The sequence below is a fragment of the Homarus americanus genome, unplaced genomic scaffold, assembly GCF_018991925.1.
Source record: "Homarus americanus isolate GMGI-L3 unplaced genomic scaffold, GMGI_Hamer_2.0 scaffold8022, whole genome shotgun sequence".
NCBI lineage: Eukaryota > Metazoa > Arthropoda > Malacostraca > Decapoda > Nephropidae > Homarus > Homarus americanus.
The window spans coordinates 185,735-210,251 of record NW_024726624.1 but is presented as its reverse complement, the minus strand read 5'-3'; the positions used below and the strand labels follow the sequence as shown (position 1 = coordinate 210,251).

General features: G+C 41.9%; 1 protein-coding gene across 1 annotated transcript in view; it reads right to left on the bottom strand.

Annotated features, from left to right (window-relative positions):
* Window positions 1–1,669: 1,669 nt before the first annotated feature.
* The window catches only part of LOC121865671 (zinc finger-containing ubiquitin peptidase 1-like), a 46,431-nt gene continuing 23,583 nt past the window's right edge, over window positions 1,670–24,517 (bottom strand). The window contains exons 6-11 of the mRNA XM_042365196.1: window positions 21,699–21,822; window positions 15,829–15,970; window positions 14,564–14,655; window positions 14,029–14,156; window positions 10,343–10,572; window positions 1,670–6,838 (exon numbers count right to left, since the gene is read on the bottom strand). Coding sequence (XP_042221130.1) covers window positions 6,794–6,838; window positions 10,343–10,572; window positions 14,029–14,156; window positions 14,564–14,655; window positions 15,829–15,970; window positions 21,699–21,822 — 761 coding nt within the window. The 3' untranslated portion in view covers window positions 1,670–6,793. The remainder of the gene's footprint in view (window positions 6,839–10,342; window positions 10,573–14,028; window positions 14,157–14,563; window positions 14,656–15,828; window positions 15,971–21,698; window positions 21,823–24,517) is intronic.

Sequence of the window (24,517 nt, the reverse complement as noted above, 5' to 3'; positions counted from 1 at the left end):
ACAGCCCAGATTGACCTCGTTCTTCAAACCTGCACAGGAGAAAAAATTTGACGCTAATCACATCAAACAGCGGTCTATGACAAAGAAACTCTTGGAGTCCATCACATGTGATCAACTGCCTCTGAGCATTGTGGAAAGCAAGACGCTTCGGGTTCTTCTGCATGAAGCAGAACCATAATTCATGTTTCCAAGCAGAACCACACTCAGAAATAGTTTACTGCCGCAGAGAACGAAGCTCATTGAGTCGCAGTTGATGACAGAATTCGAACACCTTAGTCGTATTTACCTGACACTGGACCTCTGGACAAATCGGAGAATGGTATCATTTCTCGCCGTCACCGTACACTTCATCAACTCGTCATGGGAGTTGAAGTCACTTGTCATTGCTTGCGATCAGTTTGTGGAACGACATACAGCTGTGAACATCGCTACAGCATATGAGGAAATTGTCATGAAATTCGGAATTTGTGGCAAGGTGAGGAGGGTGGTTGCCGACAATGATTCGTCAACGGTGAAAGCATTTGATGTCTGTCTGCCAGGATTATATGGAGACGAAGTAAGGACTGAAAGTAGTGGTGAAAATGAAAATGAAGATGCTCTTGACATTTTGGAAGAAGAACTTGATCTGGATGAAGTGCTTGCTCTTCTTCCACCAGAGCGGTCCAGTTGCTTTGCCCACACACAGCAACTGTGCATAAGATATGCCTTCAATGATCCCAGTGTCAGAAATAGTGCAGTTGCAACTGTGATACACAAGTGCTACAGTATTGTAGCTGCAATACGTCGATCTACTGTGGCTGCACCGTTCTTGGAAAAGTTTGGGGTTGCACTGCAAGCCGCCAATGCTACTAGATGGAACTCTCAGTTGACAATGATTAAGTCAGTTCTCAAGGACACCAGCGGAGTCAACTCAGCCATTCGTCTTCTAGGAACAAAGAAGACTGTAGAGGAGTTGAAGGGAATTAAAATGACAATGTTAAAAGAAGTGGTACAAGTTTTGGAACCATTCCAAGAGGAGATGTCGCAAGTAGAAGGGGAAAACATAGTTACACTTTCTTGCATCGCACCAGTTGTATTTGGTCTTGAGCACAGCCTCAAACTGTTCATTGAAAATAAACCGCTCTACTGCTTTAAGTTGGCAAATGCACTACAATCATCTGTCAAAAAGAGGTTGCATCCATTTCTGGAGAGGATTGATGTCATTGCCGCAGCTGCCATGGACCCCAGATTCAAGTTGGCGTGGATTCCATGTGAGGAACTGCAGAAAGAAAAGATTTCGAAGATTGTGGACTTAATTATTGCTGAGTCTACCAAGGACTACAAGGAGAAGGTCCAGAAGGAAGAAATTCAAGAGAATGCACTTTCCAGGAGCATCAACCAAGACAAAGATGGCATAATTGCCAAAAGACCTCGTCTCTTTGCCTACATGCCTCCACCTGGGCCATCGATGGCAAGCCCGTCAACAAACCACACTACAGTGGTGAAGACGGAGCTTGAAACGTACCTAGAGGAAGGTGTTCTGCCTTTTGACATCAACCCACTGAAGTATTGGCGTGATATACAAAGCTTCAAAATTCTGAGGCACTTTGCCAAGAGCATTCTAGGCTGCTGTGCAACGTCGGCACCTTCTGAGAGTGTGTTTAGCAAAGCTGGTAATTTTTACACTCCTGAGCGAGCCAAGTTGAGCCCAGAAATCTTCCGGGCATTAATGATGATAAAATGTAATTCTGATATGTAGGTATTGGGTTTGTATTTTTGAACTTGGAAATAAAAGTATTTGTATTTTTACATCTTAATTTCAGAAGTATTTGTATTTATATTTGTATTTTTGAATTAAGGAATAAAAGTATTTGTATTTGTATTTTTGCATCATAATGTCACAAGTATTTGTATTTGACCGCTAAGAATCAGTATTTGATCCAACCCTGCTATGGAGGGGATCGAGCGCTCTGTAGGAAACATCAGAAAACACGTGATGGCGTTCCACATTAAGTTAAAAGTGTATAAGGAGGAGGACGCTGGCCGAAGGTACATTATTGTCAGTTCATCTATAAAAACAAAACAAAATCTAAGCATTACATCTACAACACAACCTCCATGATGTCATATACAACCCTTAAACAGTGTTTCTGTACTTTATGATGTTATTGTTCAAATGTCAATGTCCTGTTTCTCTATATTTAATTTCTCCATTTATCTGCTTTTAAGATCCCACTAACCTCATCTTATATTTGTTAAAGCCAGTTTCGTTTCATGTAATTTGTGATGGGGTACAGTTGATTGATGGACAAATTAGTTTATTTTTTCTCAAGTCCTCCCGAGTATTACTGTATGGTATTTTCTCAATTTAACAAACTAATTCGAGCCGTCTCTATCCGTTAAATCAAAATTTCCACTGAGTCAAATTTCCATTATTTTCGAGTGTGATTCCATGAAATTTCTGCTAAATTGAATTCCTGTTATTTTCACTTGATTTAGCGAACTAGTTTGCTAAATCAAGCGCGATTCCGTTAAATTCCACGCCAAATGTGCCGCTTGGTGAGTGGCGTTTGTTTACATCTGCTCAGTCTGTGTCTTGCCGCCACTGTATGTGCTTGTTGTTCACTGCTACCTCTCGGACTACATCTCGGTCAACTAACTACTGTCTCAGGAAAAAAGTGGTGTGGGGGAGAAAGTCAAAAGAGTACGGCTATCAATTGGAAAAAAGTTTGGAAATTATAATTGAAAAAATTGAAAACAATCATTGAACCCCTAGTTTAAGGTAAGCCATGAATAATGTTTCAATGTACATATCATGTGTCTGAGGTGTCTCCGTAGGTGTGAGCATATTAAAGGAATTAATCTCAATTAAGCGAACTAGTTCACTAATTTGGTGAAAAATAACGGAAAAAATTCCTTCCGCTAAATCACAAGTTCGTTATATCGGATTCCGTAAAATCGAGAGTTTACCGTACCTGTATAGTATTAAATCATCCCTGCATACTACAGATACCATTTGCTCTCTCAATAATGTATTACAGGCAGTCCTCACTATACAGTATATACTCCTGCTATAGGAATACTGTACTGTATCGGGAATGAACAAACACTTCTCACTTAGCCTAAATAATTTCCCTACCTTTTTACAAATCAAAATTTAGTAGAATTAAGCCCCATATTGTACAGTGAATTTTAATGCACTGTATATGATGGTAGTTCATAAACTTATTATATAGAGGGTGAGAGACAGTCTTTTCTTTTTTAAACATGACTATGACTTTTGTGTATATGCCTGTGACCATTCTTCAAGCACTGACCGGTATAATTATTTTTATCAGTAACACAAAAATCAGAATCACAACAGTGCAACAATTACATGTTATGACACAAAGTCAAGGTTTAATATTTGAAAAATCATCTTTTTGAGGTTTCTTGACATTACCCGGTACATTACAAAGAATATACAAGTTGACCACTGAATTTACGGTACCGTCAGGACCATAGCAATGCCGGACCAGCGATTTTTCCCGACCGTCAGAAGTTTATACAGTAGTGTACTGTATAAGGTAAAATTTATAGCAACACACTTTCCTTCACTGTATTTTGTCATTCAATTCTTTCTTTTCTCTTAAATTAAGTGATTCAAGATATATAAAAGGACTTGGGCTATGATACAGTGCACATAGGTATATGGGTTCCGAGTTACGTACATTTCCAACTTAAGAACATCCTCAGGAATGGAACTTGTTCGTAACCCAGGGACCACATGTGTGTGTGTGTGTGTGTGTGTGTGTGTGTGTGTGAGACCTGTCAGGCTGACCCATGATACAACCTTGTCATGGCACAGTCATGGCACAGTACTTTTATTTGTATGATACTGGCAACAGGTTGACCCTGATTATAGTGTGTCAGGTCTGAGGGGATGTCAACAAGACCACGTTGGTCTGTCTGATGACCCAGGTGACAACTACCACACCCAATATGCAAGAAGCCACTGCAGTAGTAAGAGCGCCTAGACTTGTAAACAAGTTTTTTCTGTCTTAAGCTATAGGGTAATTCTTTATTTAATCATTTTAAGTAAATCCTCTGGTCAAACTTGAGGGTTTTAGGAGTACTGGCTGTTAAATTTATCAAGTAACGTGATATTGTGAACTTCATAAAAAATCTCATGAATCAATGAATAAAGTTCTCCATTGCTCCCCTCCCTCTGCAGATGCCTATACTGTACAGTACTAGAGTATCTGTTGACCTTTTTTAACAATGTTCAGGAGGCAAATAAAACAAATTCACAATAAATACCATAGCGTGGGTGATGGCCACATGGGTCTGGTCAGGTTGAGTTTAGGCAGATTGAGCTTGGTCCATTACCTAACGTAGCATCGCGGTCACGAAGTAAAGCTTCCTCGCACGTTAAACCTGTATTATTCAATGTAAATGTAGAATAATTCAGCTTAATTATGGTGTAAATTGGCTTGTGTCTGAGATATTGAGATACGAACAAAATTTTTTAACACAATTGCTTCATAAACCGGGACTTCCTCTAGTTATTCTGATATAAATTTAGCGATTTTTTGTATTGAGTTAGGTTAGGTTTGGATGAATAACGCATCTGAAAGCGAGCCATTTTATAAAACAATGTCTCTGGCAATATAACATTTGCTATATTGTACTGTATTAATTTTTTGCTTTATACTGTAAGGTACATTACTTCCACTGTACAGTACTGAGGAGTGCCTGTAATTATACTGATCACAACCAATATCTGTCACCTTATTCACACAAACATACCAGGAAAACAACTTACGAAATCCAGGAAGGAGTTTTAAGGAATAGGCATTGTTTACGTATTTCTTCAGTAATTCATTTCAGCTTCGGTACTTTACTATATTTTGAATTTTAATAATAACCAATCTTAATTCAGTAAACCAATACAAAATCTATTTTGATAACTTACTTGAGAGAGAGAGAGAGAGACCGATTTATCAACAGACTATCATTTTCCACAATTTGTCAGCTAGCAAGTCCCAGGCATGGTAGATTGTTAGCTTCGGACACAGACATGCTAACAGGCGGCCAGCTAGGCACACGCCACAGCACATAATGCTCCCCCAACCCTGCCTGGCTATGGGATTCAAAGTGCATCTTATCAACTGAGTCCAGAGAATTACAATACAGTCCTGTGAAAGTGATCTCAATGCCAACAAAATCCAACTTACTTAGAGCAATAAGGAGACGCATTCAACATGGCTACACTTAACACTAGAAAATAGCAGAGGAAAACTTGAGGCAGAATCTGCAAACAAAATCTCAAAACTAAAAGCTACTCCGAGAATAATACTGTAAATAGAATGTCGAGTTCCATAGTGGTAAATATATTTTCGTTGGCTATAACTTGGTCCCTACTTTGATCTGCTTATATGCAAGTTGGCTACTGTATTACCCACACTATATCCTACATCAGGTTGCCCATTCCTATCAAATTCATTCCCCAAGTAAAAAATATAATGAATCAAACATATACAAATTGATGTTTATGTTGAGGCATCTTTATGAAAGTGTTTAAAGTGCGAAACTTGATCAAATAAATACTACTTGATCAAATAAAAGTAATTCCAATGTAAATTATGAAAGATTGCATTTAAAGGCCTAATTAATGAATATATGGATGAATTATTCGAAATATTATCGATAAAATGAAAAACAAAAATTTTTCCTTTGGAGTTCTTCAGTGAAAAATAAAGAGAGAGATTGAGAGGATCCTTAACAAACCATTGGATCCTTCCCTGACTTGTGGTGGCCAGTACAGTAAAGTGAACTAGGTAACATGAACACCTCGGCTCTTAAACCTAATTACCACCATTTGTATGAAAAATATCTGTAGTCAGTGGCTAACAGGCCTATTAGTGCAGAAGATAAAGTATATTGCAGGGTTTTCACTAAAATTTAGCCACAAGGTCCAACAAGTTGAGGACTGGGAGGCCACTACTGTAAACCATAACATAAATGGGACAGATAATAATGACTGATGGAAATATAGGAACAAACTGAAGGAGTCTGAACTATACAATAAGGCCAGTAGCCACTTGATCAAAACACCTTGTATTTACACTGCAATATGTCTTGCAAACACCATTATGCTGTTACTGAGGGAGAAGAGAAGTGAGAGATAATATAACCTACTGACACAAACACAGTTCAAGATCCCTCATACAATATGATGGTTCATCTTCTTGCACTACACAGCAATTTTGAATGTAAATTTGTTCTTGATGTGTATTATCATAATACAAGTTTATGAGAAAATTATAGTGAAATAGTGAAATATACTGCAGAGCAATTAGGTGGCCAGAGACTCCTCTAGAGTGGCCACCTTCCCAGGGTGAGTGGCCACCTCCCCAGGGTGAGGCTTCACAGATAACATAAAAATACAGTTATAAACCAGAGGAACGCTTGAGGATCCTGACAGTGCAACATGTACAAGGCAACCAATCTTTGAGTTTCCTTCAGGTAATTAAAAATATAAATAAATAAAAACATATCCCCCATAGAGGCATAATTACTGTACAGTATTATTTTAACCCAATGATTAACTCTTACAATATTTTAACAATCCAAGCTAACAGGCAGTTTATCATAGAAAAACTGAAAGGGCTGGTTATCACAACTAACCTGTGGTCGGCAGTGGGCCTGTTTCTCATGACAATAAACATATACAGATAAACAGGCAATTTTTGTTTTCATCGGCAAAACTTACATAAAGTAGTTATTCAGTTTTTCAACAACGTGAAAAGTCTAAAAATGATCAGCACTAAGTTCAATCCTTCGGTATTCTCGTTGATGCTTGAAGAATCTTGCTTTGCTGTAAAAGAAATAAATTTGTTAACAAAATATTGGTGTAAGGTGTAATGATTGTTTTTTATTCATTGAAGATCATCACAGCTTTAATGCAGATGGACAAAACCTAGAAGAAACTCTCTCTCTCTCTCTCTCTCTCTCTGCTATGGCATCACACAATCCAACAGCAGCATATCCATCCACAAAAGTCACTCAGTACTGCATTCTTAAGTCATTCCAAACACAATGCTGCTTCCTGAATGTCCAGCCCCCTTCACTAGCAAGCTCTTCATCCCACCCTCCCACAAAGGTTGAGTAAGAGGGGTGCTATTGTCATCAAGGGGAGAAACCTCAAAGACAGACAAGAACCAGTGCAGCAAGACAAGTGCTCCTGTATGTATCATTGTGGACGGGTTATTGGGAGTATAGCCGTCCCAGGTCGAGTATTGAGACCAAATATATTACTGCAATCAGTATTAGTGTATGTTGAGTGAACCAGCTGTACTCAAAGCTGGTACAGGCATCCCATTGACTTCCAATATAAAACTGGAGATGCGTTCCTAAGGAATTTTTTCGGCCCCAAAAAAGTAATTCAAGCATTTTTATTAATGAAAATAAACATTTATAAACACATACAATACAATACATTAAATAATTTATGATATACCTTCTTAAAACACCAATTTAGGGGTTAATATTGCATTAAACAGCTATGTGTATGTTTATTTGAGTGCCCCGTCATAGGAGTCCGTTTTCTCTCACCTCAAGGCCGCCTGAGTCGTCCGTTTTCTCTTAATCTTAAGAGTGCACCAGGGACTACGGTATTATTTTTTAGTGGTGACACAGAATTTGATATTGCAACTGGGGTTCCAATTGTTGAGGCAACTTAGGTATGTCTGATTACAGTTGGAATATTCAAGATCCATTGTGAATGATGTTTAAAGCTTCAACTGTCTTTATGGTTGGTAAAACTTGTCAAGTCTGTCAGTCTGAATGGCATGTGTGAGGCCTTGTGTTTGTTAAAATTTACCCCAATTTCCGTAAGGGTGTATTTACGGGCCGTAACGCGAAATTATTGGTCATAATTTACAAATTCCGTAAGAGCGAAATTCCATAACCCGGGCTTCCGTAACACGGGGGATGCCTGTATATGCTGGTGTATTTGTCTATATTTGTTAATTAAGTAATACTGTAGTGTGGTTTAAAGCTCAAGTAGTTAATGGTGATAGAAGTAATAACATGACTGACAAGTGTTGAGAGTAACCATCATTCCAGTGTCACTGTTGTGTAATATTGCCCCTATGTTGGTAAGTTTATTGAGTGTTGTAACTGTTAACTCAAATATCTATTTTGTTACTTGGTCAGTTTATAAGGTCTCCAAGTGTTCAAGTAAAGTAATCAATATTAAGTGAAATTAAGTTCCTGTTGTGATTGAGAGTTCAAATTGTCACAGTATAATTGCTTACTTTTAATATATAATGATTCAGAAGAATGTGTGTATCGCCGCTCATTCCCTCTGATAACTGCCGTCGCTGAAAACACTCTTTATAACTCACGTGACTAACCTCATTATTGGTGTTATATTGTAAAGATAAAAGTCTGGGTGGTGGCAATATTGAGAGTTAAATAATGACAAACGTGTAACAATGGACAAGGACGAGCTTCACCCACACAACAGAAGAGAACTAAATAAGATGAAAGAAATAAAATCACGTCAAAAACTTCTCACTCCCCTAACATCTCCCGCTCAGCAGCCCACAATCCCTTTATAAGAACAGCAAGTAATTTCACCATAATTCCTATATTATTGAGGGCCATTTGGTGCTGGGTTAATAAAACATCATCCAAAAATTATTAATCCCCCCCCCCGCCCCCCAATCCCTGATGAGCTATTGCACCATAGTATATTCCAGGTCTCGTGTTTACAGAGGTGACAGCTGATTGGTCCACCTGGTGCTTAGCTTAGGATCTGTCTTGACAACTTAGTAAATAATAATGTAGAGTATTTATCATAACTTAATAAAAATTACTGTAATGTATAATGCATCTCCATATGCCCTGATTTATTCATCACTGATCAGTTGTCTAAACCATCACTGATCAGTTGTCTAAACCATCACTGATCAGTTGTCTAAGTGAAAAAGTTGCCAAATTGAGCCATCATGTATGAGTTAATTTTAAGATAGAAATGATAAATTAAAATGTTATAAGACAATGGTTTAGTAGAGCTGTTACTGTGTGTGTTGTCATGTCACCTCACCCCTCGCCTTGTCACCTTACCCTCACCTTGTCACCTCACCCCTCACCTTGTCACCTCACCCCTCACCTTGTCACCTCACCCCTCACCTTGTCACCTCACCCCTCACCTTGTCACCTCACCCCTCACCTTGTCACCTCACCCCTCACCTTGTCACCTCATGTGTGCCTTGTCACCTTCACCCCTCACCTTGTCACCTCACCCCTCACCTTGTCACCTCACCCCTCACCTTGTCACCTCACCCCTCACCTTGTCACCACCTCACCCCTCACCTTGTCACCTCACCCCTCACCTTGTCACCTCACCCCTCGCCTTGTCACCTCGCAGTGTTACAATTATTTATTACTGTTTTATTAATTTTATTATTGCTGTATGTGTATTAAAACTATATACAGTATATATATTTGCACGTTAATTACAAATAGATTATTTTGATGCAGCCAAGGTACGGCCAGGTGTAAAAACTGAACAGAAAACAAGCAAATAATCGAACACAAAATTTCGGAAATTGTCGAACAATGTCAAAATATTTCAAACTCGGTTAATTTGGATTTTTCGGTAATTCGAGTGACCCGGAGCTTCCTTTTGTTCAATTAACGAGGGTACAGTGTACATTGACTCTTGGGGGGGGGAGGGGGGGGGATTGCCCCAATATTTGTAAACTTATTATTCGCAACGACTTTTAGGAACAGATGCTTTGCGATAACCGAGGTATTCTTGTATAACACATTACTATAATCTCTAAAGCTGTCTTTCTAATCTCACAGGATGACATTGTTGGTGTTATGGCAATGTTACTACACCATAGAGGTAGGAAAGGGAGAGGAGGAGGAGAAGGAGGAAAGGACTGTAAACTTCTAAGTAGAGTCATCATGCTTAAAATGGCAAAAGTTGTGGAGAAGCATAATCTTATCTAGATAAAAGTACAACACTGGTGATGCAGATACCACGTGAGACTGGGCCGGGCCGCCTAGCAAGAGCCAACACTCCTCCGCAAGACTACGTGACCTCAAATAGCACCCAAGTTTGCCCACACATTACTCTACATAGAAAATCTATGCCACAGTACATGATATGCCTTCTGTCACCTCTCACTCTCATTTACGACCTTGACTCATAATACACATGAGATCTTTCCTTAGGCTATCTGAGCTTCACCACACCCACAAGATAACACACACACACACACACTGTACCTCTACTAGATATATAAATGAAAATGTATAACAGAATAAAAGTTTACAAAAAGTATTCATTAACAAATAAACTGACCTGATATTCCTGTTCAGTTTCAATAAGGCCGACCACAACCACCATCTGGTACTGCTTGGCTCTCATGCTCGACAGCGGTTTACGTAGTAGTCTCATGGCGCCGGGAGCTGTGTGTGTCTGTAGGAGCTGGGATACCTGTGTTGGAGAGTGGGACGGGTCTAGTACCAGCAGCCGGATTCCTCCTTCATTACCACCCAGCTGCTCCACGCCAATGATAGTTCGGCTGTGGCCTGTCAAAGAGAAAGTGACGCGTAGTACAAGTCGTGGATGGGGCTGTTATATTATTCAGATGACGCAGCAGTGGAATCTCTTAAGCCTTGGTGATACTCTCGAGGAATGGCTATGCAATGAACAAAAAACAAAACCTAAAAGATACATAAATACAGTATTCGTAGAGGCCTTATTTACACGTCACTGATGTAATGGACAAAATCACTAATAGAGAGCCAGCATATGTGGTGTTGGTAGAGAGCCAGCATATGTGGTGTTGGTAGAGAGCCAGCAGTAGAGAGCCAGCATATGTGGTGTTGGTAGAGAGCCAGCATATGTGGTGTTGGTGCCAGCATATGTATAGAGAGCCAGCATATGTGGTGTTGGTAGAGAGCCAGCATATGTGGTGTTGGTAGAGAGCCAGCATATGTGGTGTTGGTAGAGAGCCAGCATATGTGGTGTTGGTAGAGAGCCAGCATATGTGGTGTTGGTAGAGCCAGCATATGTTTGCTCAGTGTTGGAAGCTTCAGGCCATAATCCTGCCAAGCTCTGTGTGCATTTGTGAAGTCTTTTTTTTATTAAATGTTATATGATTTATTTATTATTTCTACAGAACAGTAAAACCCCCGAAAGTTCAAACAATTATGGGGGAAAGATGGATCTGGATTTGCCTATTGTCTGGACTTTTACCAAGTTGTTTTTAGGGTGTTCTGGGGACCACTGTGCACTCACCAACCACTCATTAGCCCTTTTTAATATGTAATACAGTAAGTCCTCGTTTAACGTTACCCCCGACAATGTTATGTCGTTATAACGTCGTCACAGACTACTTTGTATGGTGCATCGCCCTCTCTCATCTTGGCGCGCTACGCTCTCTCGCGGAGCATCACGGCGTCCCCAGTCTTTGTTAGGCTTCCACAGCGTTCGTGCGTGTTTAAGTGTTTTTGCTCTAAATACCGTACAGGTACTCTAACCAATCAAAATGGCTTCCAAGTGCCCATTAAGTGCTAGTGTTGTCAAGAAACAATGCAAGACCATTAACCTTGATACAATAATGGAATTTTAAACCCTCTGGGTCTCAGTGACTTACCACCCTCCTCCTCCTCTCCACTACCCACCTCCACCCATCAGTGAGTACAATACAAAATGATTTAGTTTATTTATCTTTTTGCATGTATAATAAAGTACACTCGTATAATATTTTCTATAAAAATTCCATTGAATTTATGTAGAGGAATATATCTCATGGGGCAAAGGGAGGCTGGGGAACGTAAACAGTGTATTTTATCTATTTCTTACGGGGAAAATTGATTCCGTTAACGTTGTGTTTTTCAAGAACGTAACCAAGACGTTAAGCGAGAACTTACTGTAAATATAATATGTGTTTCCTTTACTCGGAAGTTAAATTACAAACTATAAGTAATATTGTACCTGTTAGCTGAGATCCCTCTTAACAGCAACTCTCCCAACAGCCAGAATTGAAATTTGCTCAGAATTTTTCCGCATAATTTCTTTCAATTCCAGGTTTGTGAACGACTTTCCGAGGTTGAAAATCAAGTGCAATTTCTGGAAAATTCCAAGAAATTTTCAGGAAACTCTCTCCAAATCACACCGTTCTGGGCCTGGGAATAAATTTTCAGGGCATTCCGAGAGACTGCATCATGCTCCAACACATCCCCACGTGCCAGGCGTGTGGGTCGGGGTAGCTGCTTGGATCACTTAGTTCATATTCTGTACAATTTGTGTTGTGCAGCACTGTACATGACTGTACCTGAACAAAATCAGCCAAGAATTCAGTGTTATGAATGTAAAAAGTGATTACAGTTATCTATAATATACAGTCATGCGCCGGTTAACGTCCGACCGAACAACGTCCGATGGCATATACGTCCGTGGCCGCCGCCGCCGCCCCCCCCAAAAAAATCTGTGATGCCTGCTGGACCACCACTCCACGACCCCCTGACGGAGACACGATGATCCTCCCCATACTGGTCAGATATTATGTGTTAATGGAATATGCTTCCTTGATTAGACTTTTTTAAACATTTGCCTCCAAGTGTAATGTTAACCTACATCTATTGAAGATAAAATCTTTCACCCACAAATCGACAATAACACATTTGCTGTAATCAGACATATCTAGTTGCCTCAACAATTGCAACTCCAGTTGCAATTGGGGTTGCAATTTCAAATTCTGTGTCATTACTACGAAATAAAGAAGTATCTGGTGTACTGCACTCTAAGATTAAGAGAAAACGGACGACTCAGGAGTCCTGAAGTGAGAGAAAACGGACTCCTATGAAGGGCACTCAAATAAAGAGACATGGCTACATGTTTTGTGGACTACCCACTTTACATTATCCTTTTCATCACTTTGTAATAAACCTAGCCATGCCTATGTGTGTTTATGATATTTACCATAACATTATACAGTATATATATATTTAGTGGGTCTAAATGGTTGTAAAATGGGAAACTTGGGGTTGGGTGCCTGGAACCCCCATTAGAATAAATCCGATAGGTCTATGTAATTTCGGACAACGTCCATTTCGGTTAACATCACGTTTCCAAGAACGTATCTAGGACGTTAACCGGCGCATGACTGTACTGCATATTCAGTAAGTAGGAAACACTGAAACACCTTAGCTTTCGTCTTTATTCCAGACATCTTCAGGTCATGAGGCCCACTAATCCCCCACATAGACAATGGCTGACCTGATATTGCATCAGGTTAGGTCAGTAACCCCCGCCCCCATCCAACCTCCAATATAAGTGTTAAGACGTGATTGCAGTTACCCGGTATGTATTACAGTCAGTGTCTGCTGTTGAGTACAATATATACAGTACAGTAGTAGTAGTATACATTATTTTCTTTACAGTATTAACAATATTGTATTTGTACAGTGGTGCGTAAATAAATACCTCCCGAGAGATGCATTGTTTAAACTCGGGGAAAATACCACTGTTATATTAGAGTACAGTATTCAAATAATTTTTCCCGCACTTTTCAGAATTTCATTACATGTAACAGAGGCAACATGCACAGCCATCTTACACGCCACAGCTCACTGGCGATGTGTGTTATATGGACACAGACACACACACACACACCACCTCTCTCTCTTTCATTGGTTTAACTGCTACATAACTGTGTGTGTTTCTGTTCAGTATAGTATTAATAAAGTTTGTTGTTGTGTTATTAAGTGTACAGCATTTGTTACTCTGAAGACTCAAGATTTTATTGTGTGGGAACCCGTCGCCACTCATATAATAAGGGTATGGAAAAATTGGTCTCAATAAAAGGAATTTCAATTTAGGGAAAATTTGTGGCACCCAAGATTTTCCATTTCCCATAAAAAAGTTTACCCGTTAATTATGATTCACATGTTTTACAATATGTACTGAGCTTTGAAGACTTGCCAGGGACTTGTGTATTAGTGAGCAGAAAACACCCGAGGAGAGAGAGAGAGCCTTACCCTGATGCTGGAGATATATGGGAGGCTTGAACTCTGCAGGTTTGGAAAAGTAGTCAAGGCACCATCGGAACAACTCAGGGTGGGTCCCGTCTGCTCCTGTTGGTCGATGGCAGTCAATCAGTTGACACCTGAAGTTGAGAGTTGAGTCAAACCCTTGTGCTAATCTAACTTGATGATGGATTAAAACTGAAGTACTATAGCTTATATTCATTTAAAACATCAATGATAAAATATTACTAAAGATTCATTAAATGTATGGAACTTCCCTAATGTATCATGACCTAAGAAATGGAGAATAAGTATCAGTATTTAGTTAGAGACAAACGGTACTCAAACCCTCGGGAATATACGAACAAATAAACTCCGTAAAAAAAAAAAGAAAACAAAAAAGCGCCGTATTTATCCAGGCCAAAACATTCTGACAATCAAGGTTTATTTCTCTCACTTATTTCTTTACATTAAATCAATAATTAAATACCGAGTGATAGTCATTTTCTTAGACCAGGTCACATCACCAAGGCAACAAATAACTCACCTGATTCTAAAGGATGAAAGTAAAGTAACAACCTCTGTGGCACCGATCCATTTCCTCGTGTTGGATAACTTACCACCTAACTGCTCGCATCCCTGTAGGTATAAAATGGTGAGGTAACTTCCACGTACAGTAAATAAATAAATAAATGTTCCGCACCCCTTGAGCTGACGGCCTTCCGATTGTGTAATGTATCGTGTAACCTGTACGACGTAGTCTGTTTATCACGTCAATACAGAGAAATTAACAGGAACTGCACGTATGTATTACCCACACATTGTAAGAACGTCTGCCATCCTGGTAAATGAGTTGGAATATAGGATTTAAGGATATTATGAGATGCAGCAACTTAGGTGTATCCTTACCTATTAAGTCGTGTGAAGTAATAGTTTTAAGGAAGAAAATGAAAGAAATTAATAAGGTAATAAACCATACACACAGGGAGCCGAGTTGTTGTACACAAACAAATGTGTTATGGAACGAGCTTATGAATACTCTTTATTATGACACACATGTTAAGATTTGGAGGTTAAGGGAGGGTAACTCTTAGTAATATTCATAGAACAAAGACATTGTCAATGGCATCTAACACAGTGTAGTGCTGAGAGTTTCACCAGAAGAAGTGTGCTGCCTTATGTATCATGATTGTGTTTGAAATGATTTGGGTTCAATCTGTATAGAGCAGAGCATCAGAGCAAACGGCAGGAGTCAAAGCCAACTGAGGATTTTCCATCTGCAGTTTCCTGGTGACCACGCTTTTCACCCTACAGTATAACATTTCACCAACCACGGCGTTGAATTTCAAGTCTCTACGGATTAGTGTGGCGTCTGTATTCCTCTGTGGTCTAATGTATTCATCCATAAATGTGAGGAATGAATATGGATTAGTGTGGCATCTGTATTCCTCTGTGGTCTAGTGTATTCATCCATAAATGTGAGGAATGAATATGGATTAGTGTGGCATCTGTATTCCTCCGTGGTCTAGTGTATTCATCCATAAATGTGAGGAATGAATACAAATAATTTCATGCTCTTCTTGCATACACGGTCATCACTTACAAGATTGGCTGAACTGTGACCATACTTGTAGTGTGTGTGGACAGCCGTGAGTTGTCTGGGTGAAGGTATAGCATTAATTTAATGATCCTTTACTTATTTTAAGGTGTAACAAATCTTGTGTGACCAATTAATGTCTCTATATAGTATATTGTATAAAGTAGTTTATTCTTAAATAGACCTGCAAACTTTAAAAGTCAGCATATTCTCACCTGGAGGTCAAACCCATTTCTCCAAGCTTGCTCAATAAGCTTCTGGACTTGAGAGATAGAAGGCATCAAGTTGGGTCCAGAGAAGAGGCGAGCATAGTAGCCTGTATGATGCTGAAGAGAACTCAGCAGCATCTGTATATTTCTGAAAGCATTTGAATACTTTTTAGTTATTACGACAATAATACGTTACACTCACAATGATAAATCAAGAAAAATATTACATATTTGTGTATCTGTTAATAAAAAAACAGCAAGAACAGATACAGTAAATCATCATGCATTTGTTCACTGACAGAAACACAACTGTTGGGCTACCCAGGGCAAGTTTAACCATTCTCTTACACTCATCACCCCCCCAGGCACTGGGAGAGGTGCTTATGATGAAGATCTCTGAGACTGAGGCACCCCACAAATAGGTGTTGAATAATTCAATGGGACCAGACAGTCATCACAATGGGGAGGGGACGCCTTCTCCTTTAAAAAACCACGAGTCAGCCGTGTGTGGCCAATATGGAGGCGGGACAGGCCCTGATATCCCCAGGCACCCAATGCAGGGTGGATGCTGTGGAGTTTGTTTGCTCCGACAGCATCTCACCTGCACTGCCAACTCGAGAGGATAGCAGCTCTTATTACTGGCTTCATATCAGAGGCAGGTAGAGGGGTATGATGTGCCACAGGGCAAGAAGCAGCTGCTTTTGTCACAGCATCACCACACTCATTCCCCCTCTCCCCCACCTGAGCAGTAACTCAGCAAAAGTTGACTTTCTGGCCCCAACGTTGGATGAGAAACAGCCACTATAAAATATCTATAACAAAGGGATGGGGCGATGACACACTAGCTAAGGCCTGGAGAGCACTATGACAATCACTAATAGTTGTAAAATCACTGAGGGTGGGTAAAAATAATCTTGAGGGCAAGTAAAATACCCGACAGCTCTGCCATAAAAATAGATGCCATAGTGGGAAGACAACCGTCCAGACAGAAGTCAGGAAAGACCACCTCAAAACCCACCACTGCATCAGCCATCGCTGTTAATATTGGTGTTATATTGTAAAGATAAAAGTCTGGGTGGTGGCAATATTGAGAGTTAAATAATGACAAGTGTGTAATAATAGACAAGGACGAGCTTCTCTCACACAACAGAAGAGAACTAACTAAGATGCAAGGAATAAACAGATAAGGAAATGAACAAACATAAAGGGGTAACTTGACCATTAAAGATGACCCCCCCTTACAGCTGTACCACAAAGTAAGAAAAATACAAGCAAGCAATACTGAAAACAAAACATCGCTGGGGTTCAGTAAACAATAAGCAGCCAAGTGCTGATAATAACAACCAACAACAAACACCATACTACAGTACATATTATCATCACATATCTTTATGCATTATAATATAAGGTCCTGAGTGCCACAAGGAACCAAGCGCTATCCCCCCAAAAATTTAGTTATAGTGTTATCTGTACCGCCCAAACTTATCTCTATCTGCCAGAAACAACAAAAATGTCCCGGTAGAGCAATATTTGTAAGGCCGAGAGCCATATTAATGAAGGTAGGTAAAGCGTGATCTGAGCCTCGAGGCGAACTGAGGGGGAGAAGGGGACAAGCGCCCACGGCCCCTCACCTCTCACTCCTGGCGACTCATTATGTTCCACTTTCTGAGCTAATGGGAGTCCATGTTTCTACAAAACTGTCATAGGAATGGTGTCTGTCATAGGAATGGTCTGTCATAGGAATGGTCTGTCATAGGAATGGTGTCTGTCATAGGAAAGGTCTGTCATAGGAATGGTCTGTCATAGGAATGGTCTGTCATAGGAATGGTGTCTGTCATAGGAATGGTCTGTCATAGGAATGGTCTGTCATAGGAATGGTCTGTCATAGGAATGGTGTGTCATACGAATGGTGTCTGTCATAGGAAATGGTGTCTGTCATAGGAATGGTCTGTCATAGGAATGGTGTGTCATAGGTGGTGTGTCATAATGGTGTCCATAGGAATGGTCTGTCATAGATGGTTGTGTCAGAATGTTCTGTCATAGGAATGGTGTCTGGTGTGTCATAGGAATGGTGTCTGTCATAGGAATGTGTCATAGGAATGGTGTCTGTCATAGGAATGGTCTGTCATCTGTCATAGGAATGGTGTCTGTCATAGGAATGGTGTCTGTCATAGGAATGGTCTTTCATAAAGGAATGGTCATAGGAATGGTCTGTCATAGGAATGGTCAGTCATAGGAATGGTCTGTCATAGGAATATCATAGGAATGGTCTGTCATAGGAATGGGTGTCTGTCATAGGGTGGTGTGGTCTGTCTAGAATGGTGTCTGTCAGGAATGGTCTGTCATAAATGTTCTGTCATAGCTGTCCATAGGAATGTTGTGTCATAGGAATGGTGTCTGTCATAGGAATGGTCTGTCATAACATTTGACCTTCTTATTTCTGAGGGAAAAAAAATAATGAAGGGTTGGTGAGGTGGTGGGCCTGAGGGGCTGGTGAGGTGGGTGGGCCTGAGGGCTGGTGGTGGGTGGGCCTGGGGCTGGTGAGGTGGGTGGGCCTGGGGCTGGTGGGGTGGGTGGGCCTGAGGGCTGGTGAGGTGGGTGGGCCTGAGGGGCTGGTGAGGTGGGTGGGCCTGAGGGGTTTGGCCTGGTGGTGGGGCTGGTGGTGGGTGGGCCTGAGGGCTGGTGAGGTGGGTGGGCCTGAGGGCTGGTGAGGTGGGTGGGCCTGAGGGCTGGTGGGGAGGTGGGTGGGCCTGGGGCTGGTGAGGTGGGTGGGCCTGAGGGTTGGTGAGGTGGGTGGGCCTGAGGGCTGGTGGTGGGTGGGCCTGAGGGCCTGGAGGCTGGTGGTGAGGTGGGTGGGCCTGAGGGCTGGTGAGGGGTGGGCCTGAGGGCTGGTGAGGTGGGTGGGCCTGAGGGCTGGTGAGGGTGGGTGGGGCCTGAGGGCTGGTGGGGTGGGTGGGGTGGGGCCTGAGGGCTGGTGAGGGTGGGGGGCCTGAGGGCCTGAGGGCTGGAGGTGGGTGGGCCTGAGGGCTGGGGAGGTGGGTGGGCCTGAGGGCTGGTGAGGTGGGTGGGCCTGAGGGCTGGTGGGTGGGCCTGAGGGCTGAGGGCTGGTGAGGTGGGTGGGCCTGGGGCTGGTGAGGTGGGTGGGCCTGGGGCTGGTGAGGTGGGTGGGCCTGAGGGCTGGTGTGTTATGTTCCTGTCCGAGTGACAAGTTTTATCACACCAATAGGGGGGAGACAGAGGGAGGAGGAGGTGTTAGTAGGAGGCTTATAGCACTAAGTGAGGAACGTGGCGTTCTGTTCTCTAAACATTATTCCTTCATCTTCCAATAATTAATGTGTCCAATGTAAAAGTGTTTGTAATTTATGATGTGTTTACTCTTTCTCTTACTACAGTATTAAGGTTTTACAATCAACACGTAGATTAACCAAAAATATAGTATTATTGATAAGGATCAAAACTGATTGTTTACATGGATTAGCCCATCCGGGCACAGGTCAACGACCCACAACGGGGCCTAGGGGGCGAAGAAATAAGAATAGGAAGAAATTAAAAATAGAAAAGAAAAATCTTATACTGTGTTAATCTACACCACAAAGATGCCTGAAAACCAGCTTTTTGAAGTGAGACAGATTGTATGAGTAGGGAAACACAGAAGAAGGCAGAGCATTCCACAGTTTGGCTGAGTGAGGAAAGGAGGTACTATAACGGGTTATTTTAGAGTGACCAACATCCACAGAGAAATGGTGGGCACCGCGGGCAAGACGTGTGTTACGAGCCCACGGCCTTGCCGGCGGTACACAGGATGCCAAACCCACTGAACAGACCTAATTTGAGAATTAGGGGGAAGGGAAAAATGTGAAGAAGAGTGAAGAGTAGAATCATGAGGGTAGGAATGGATAGAATTAGTTGTAGTGTGAAGTAAATCATTGATAAAAAGAAGGAAGAGAGTAGGTGAAGGAACAGAACCCTGTGGCACACCACTATTGGTAGAGAAAGAGCGAGAGATCGATCCCTCAACTGCCATGGATCGGTTCTCAAGGAAGCAAGAAATTAAGAGAACAAAGTGGGGGAGAGAAACCATAAGAGGGAAGTTTAGATAGCAAAGACGTGTGCCATACCCTGTCAAATGCTTTGGAGATGTCGAGGGCCACGACGAACGTTTCCCCATAAACCCTAAGAGAGGATGACCAAAGATGGGTGCAGTAGGAAAGCAGATCACCAGTAGATCTCGCCTGGTGAAAGCCATACTGGTGATCCGACAAAAGAGAATGGCATTCAAGGTGACGGAGAAAATGGGAGTTTAAGATAGTTTCGAAAATCATAGAAAGGGATGAAGTTAGGGCAATGGGGCGATAGTTAGAGGGATTAGAATGGTCACCCTTCTTTGGGATGGGCTGAACCAAGGCATGCTTCCAAGAAGAGGGAAAAGTTTGGGTTTTGAGGCAGAGGCAAAAGAGACGAGCAAGCACAGGGGCCAGGGCTTCAGCACACTCCCTCAGAACACGAGGGGGTATTCCGTCCGGTCCATGTGCCATACTCACATCCGACCTGGATAACACACTAGCAACCCTACGAGTGGAGATTATAGGAGAGTGCATAGGTTCAGTAGGAGGAGTAGGAGGGGTAAAGTGGGAATCGTCTAAGGTGGAAATAAAGGAGAATAAGGTGCCAAAGAGATTGGCTTTATCAGGGGGAGAGTTGGCTATAGAGTTATCAGGTCGGAAGAGAGGAGGAAAAGAAGGAGTGCAGAAGTTATTACAGATGTTTTTGGTTAAAGACCAGAAGGATTTACTAGAGGAAGAATTAGTCAGGACAGCGGTCTTTCTTTTTATAAAATTCCGCTTGGCCCTACGAAGACTAGCCTTACAACGATTCCTAGAAGTAATGAAAGAGGTGTGGGTAATGGGAGGAGATAGTTTCATAGCTCAATATGCCCTATCTCTCACCCTGCAAGCAAGAGAGCAGGAGCGATCAAACCATGATTGTAAAGTGAAAGTTTTGGTAGAAGATGGGATAAATGCACTCATACCACCCTGTATAACCCCAGCAATGCTGTTAGCAACATATCGAGGCATCCCGAGTGGAAAAGCAACATTCCTCCCAAGGAAAGTCGGTGAAGAATTCTGGTAAGGATTGCCAGCTTGCCCTCCCATAGCGCCATAGTTGACATTTAGAGGGGGGTGGGGGAGGTGGTATTGCCCAGTTTGATTTAATAGAAATAAAATTGTGATCAGACTTAAGTACCTGCATTTTTTATTATATTTTTTGGTGCTTGGCCCCTTGTTGCACTCCGTGCCTCATATACAACACACAGACACTACCTATGTTGTTATAATAATGTTCATAACTTAACTGAGAGAGAGACAGAGAGAGAGAGTCACAGCATAGGTGGAAGTGGCCAGCTGATTGGGTCACTTTTTATGAGTGAGGTTTGAGTCAGCCATTACATGAGGCAGCACTATGGGAGTCAGGCAAGGTAGGGGAAGGGTTGGCAAACTGCACGGGATATTGAAACAGCTTTTTGACTGATGTGGACTTCAGTTGTATGTTTGTGGTGGGAAGAAAGGTTGTAGCTGTCATTGCTGGTCAAAGGATTAAAGACAACCAAGTTCCCTACCACAACGAACTCCAAGTAGTTAGTGTATTGGTGAATAACAAAGACACAAATTACTATTTTTTAAATTAATCTAATATGTTATCACAAGTCCACATTCCAAATTTGAATAAAATCCAAAGTTTTCTCTGATTTACAGGGTTAACAAAACTGACTTTGTATTGCATGCACAAACACTGACACCCACCATTTCTATGTCCATCTGTGGCAGTGCGGTGAAGGACAAACAATATTTCTCTTGTAAAATGAATCATAAACTCACCTGTAACCACAGCCCCAACCACGGTCACCATATGTGGAGCCATAATGATCAACTGTGGTACAGAGGTAGGTTCCTTTGACATTGTTGCCGCCTTCGCTAACTGCCCTAATGGGCCCCAGGAGACCTGAGATAAGGGAGACTAATAGAAGTTGAAGTGAAGAGTTGTGAAAGAGTTGATCATCAATATGAAATAAAATCTTTATCAGTAAATCTCTCTATGGTCTTTTGTTGGTTCCCTTTTGTGTGGTGTGGATCATGGAGTGTGGACATGAGGCCTGGAGGGTGACCTGGAACAAGCAGGGATATACTGTATCTATTTGGCTATGAGAGAAGCTTGGGGTTGAAACAAGATAAAACATAAAGCAGTTTTGTAATGGAATAAAATCAACTACAAATAATGAGATCATTAAACAAGGAACAAAAAGTCAGAGTAGCAAAGTAACGAGAACCTAACTGAGTAAAGAATTAACAACAGGATTGATGTCTGGATGTGACAAATTCCTATCCGGTCTCTCTATCTCTCTCAGTCCGTATGCCGTGCTTACTCCCCCGCTGTTAAAATGGACTCGGTCCACATGTCCCGCCACTAGCCACAGCGCACGCTCCCGCCTCGGTCTCGCTTGTAGTCTCAGAGTGTGCACACCATCTCGCTACCTCTCGATCGCGCTCTTTTGTTGTTCTTCGTTTATTTTGGGTTTTGTAACAGTTGTGTGGTGATGGTACCCAAAAATAAGCACATGCAGCTTACTGTAGCTCAGAAGCTGGAGTTGTTACAGAAGTTAGAGAGTGGTTTGCCTGTAGCGAGATGCTGTAGCGAATCTGGCGTTGCTAAGCATACGATGTCTGATACACGAAAGGCTAAGGGTTTCCTGCACTGATTTGCAATAAAATATGGTCCCGATTCTTCGACCTCTAAGACGACTGTTGAAGACAGCAAGCTGATGAGAGTAGTGCAGAATCAACGACTGGAAGATGCTGTGATCAAATGTTATTCACAGCAGCGTTAAAGTGGTGTGGCTGTGCATGGCGTTGAGATGCAAATGGCTGTAGAGAAGTTAGCTACACACCTTGTCATAACTAACTTTAATGCCTCTGATGGTTGGCTGTGGAGGTTTAGGAGGAGGCATGGGAGTGTCAACCATAAGGTCTGTGGGGAAGCTGCAAGTGCCCCAACTGAGGGTATTGAGCCTTTTCAGAAGATGTTGACAGAGTCGATTGTTGGAGAAGGCCTCTGCTTTTGTCACAGGTGCATAGTGCAGAGGAGACGGGACTTTTTTGTCGAGATCGTTACCCGAGAATACTCGGTCCTGGCAAAGGAACACTCGACACGTGGGAGGAAGCTGGATAAGGTTCGTTTCTCTGTGATGCGTGCTGCCAACGCTGACGGCACGCACCGCCTAACTCCTGTTATTGTAAGAGACGCTAAGCGTCCTTGTGCTATCAAGGACATAATGGATCATCTGCCTGTCCATTATTCAGCCAGTGCTAAGGCCTGGTTTACGGCAGCAATCTTTAAAGACTTCTTTTTTAAGCACGCCTGCAACCGGATACGCCGTTATCAGATGGACATCTTGAAGATTCCTGCTTATCGTGTTAAGGCCATTATTCTACTTGATAATGAACCATCTCACCCTGATGCCCCTGAGATTGTTAGTGATGATGGCATGATGTGGTGCATTTTCCTTCCTGCCAACACATCATCATTAATCCAGCCAATAGATTAAGGCATCATTTATGATGCAAAGAGGATATAATCATAGAAGGAATTTTTTGCAAGAATTCATGGTCGTGTTGGGGCATGAAGTCGATAAAGATGAGGACACAAGAGGCCAGCACACTCTACAGAGCCTCCGTAAGCATGACATCAAGGCAGCATAAGATGTGAAGGTGTTGACACTCACAAACGGCTGGAAGAAATAGCTAAAAGATGTAGATGATTTTGAAGGATCTGAGGTGGCTGACTACCACCATAATATGAAGAAGGCTGATGAGGACACGATAACTGAAGAAAATGTCTTGGAATGGCTCCACAGTGATGAAGGTGATCCCGGCTTCCAGCTGATGACTGAGGAGGAGATAGCAGCTTCCTGTGCAGCCCCTGAAGAGGATGATGATGACAGTGAGGATGAAGACATCACCTTGTTTGGTCTGAAGTTGTCAGCTGTCCGGGCAGGATTAGACACTGCTATCGAGTATCTGCATGCCATTACAAATGACCCGAGTTACAAAATTACTACTCCCACCTTCGTGAGTTGAGGGACTTGATAAGCAGGAAGCGGCTGGAGACTAATCAGCAGACTAAGACTGACTCTTTCTTCCATCCTAAACCCCCATCAATCCCAGCAGTACTCCTACACCTGGACCTACTTCTCCCTCCTCATCAGCAGACTAAGACTGACTCTTTCTTCCATCCTAAACCCCCATCAATCCCAGCAGTACTCCTACACCTGGCCCTACTTCTCCCTCCTCACCTGTCATCCACGCAGTCAGACATTACAGTACCTTTGCTGTCTGACGAAGACGACTAAACAGTCAGGAGTCCCACTATATGATCACGACAAAACCCAAACCCCAGCACCTCTCACCAAGAGGTTAGTGATACATTATATTACTGTATCAAATATAAAAGGAGGTAAGTTATAAAGATGTCAGCACCCGAGGAGGTGGGAAACATAAACACAGTTGTCAATTGTTGTTTGTGGGAATATTAATTCACTCTAGTAATGATACAATGTTTCTTATTATGTTATCACAGGTAACTGCACGGTTTATATAATGTATTTATCACTGAGCTCGTCACCATTTTCAAATCAGACAAC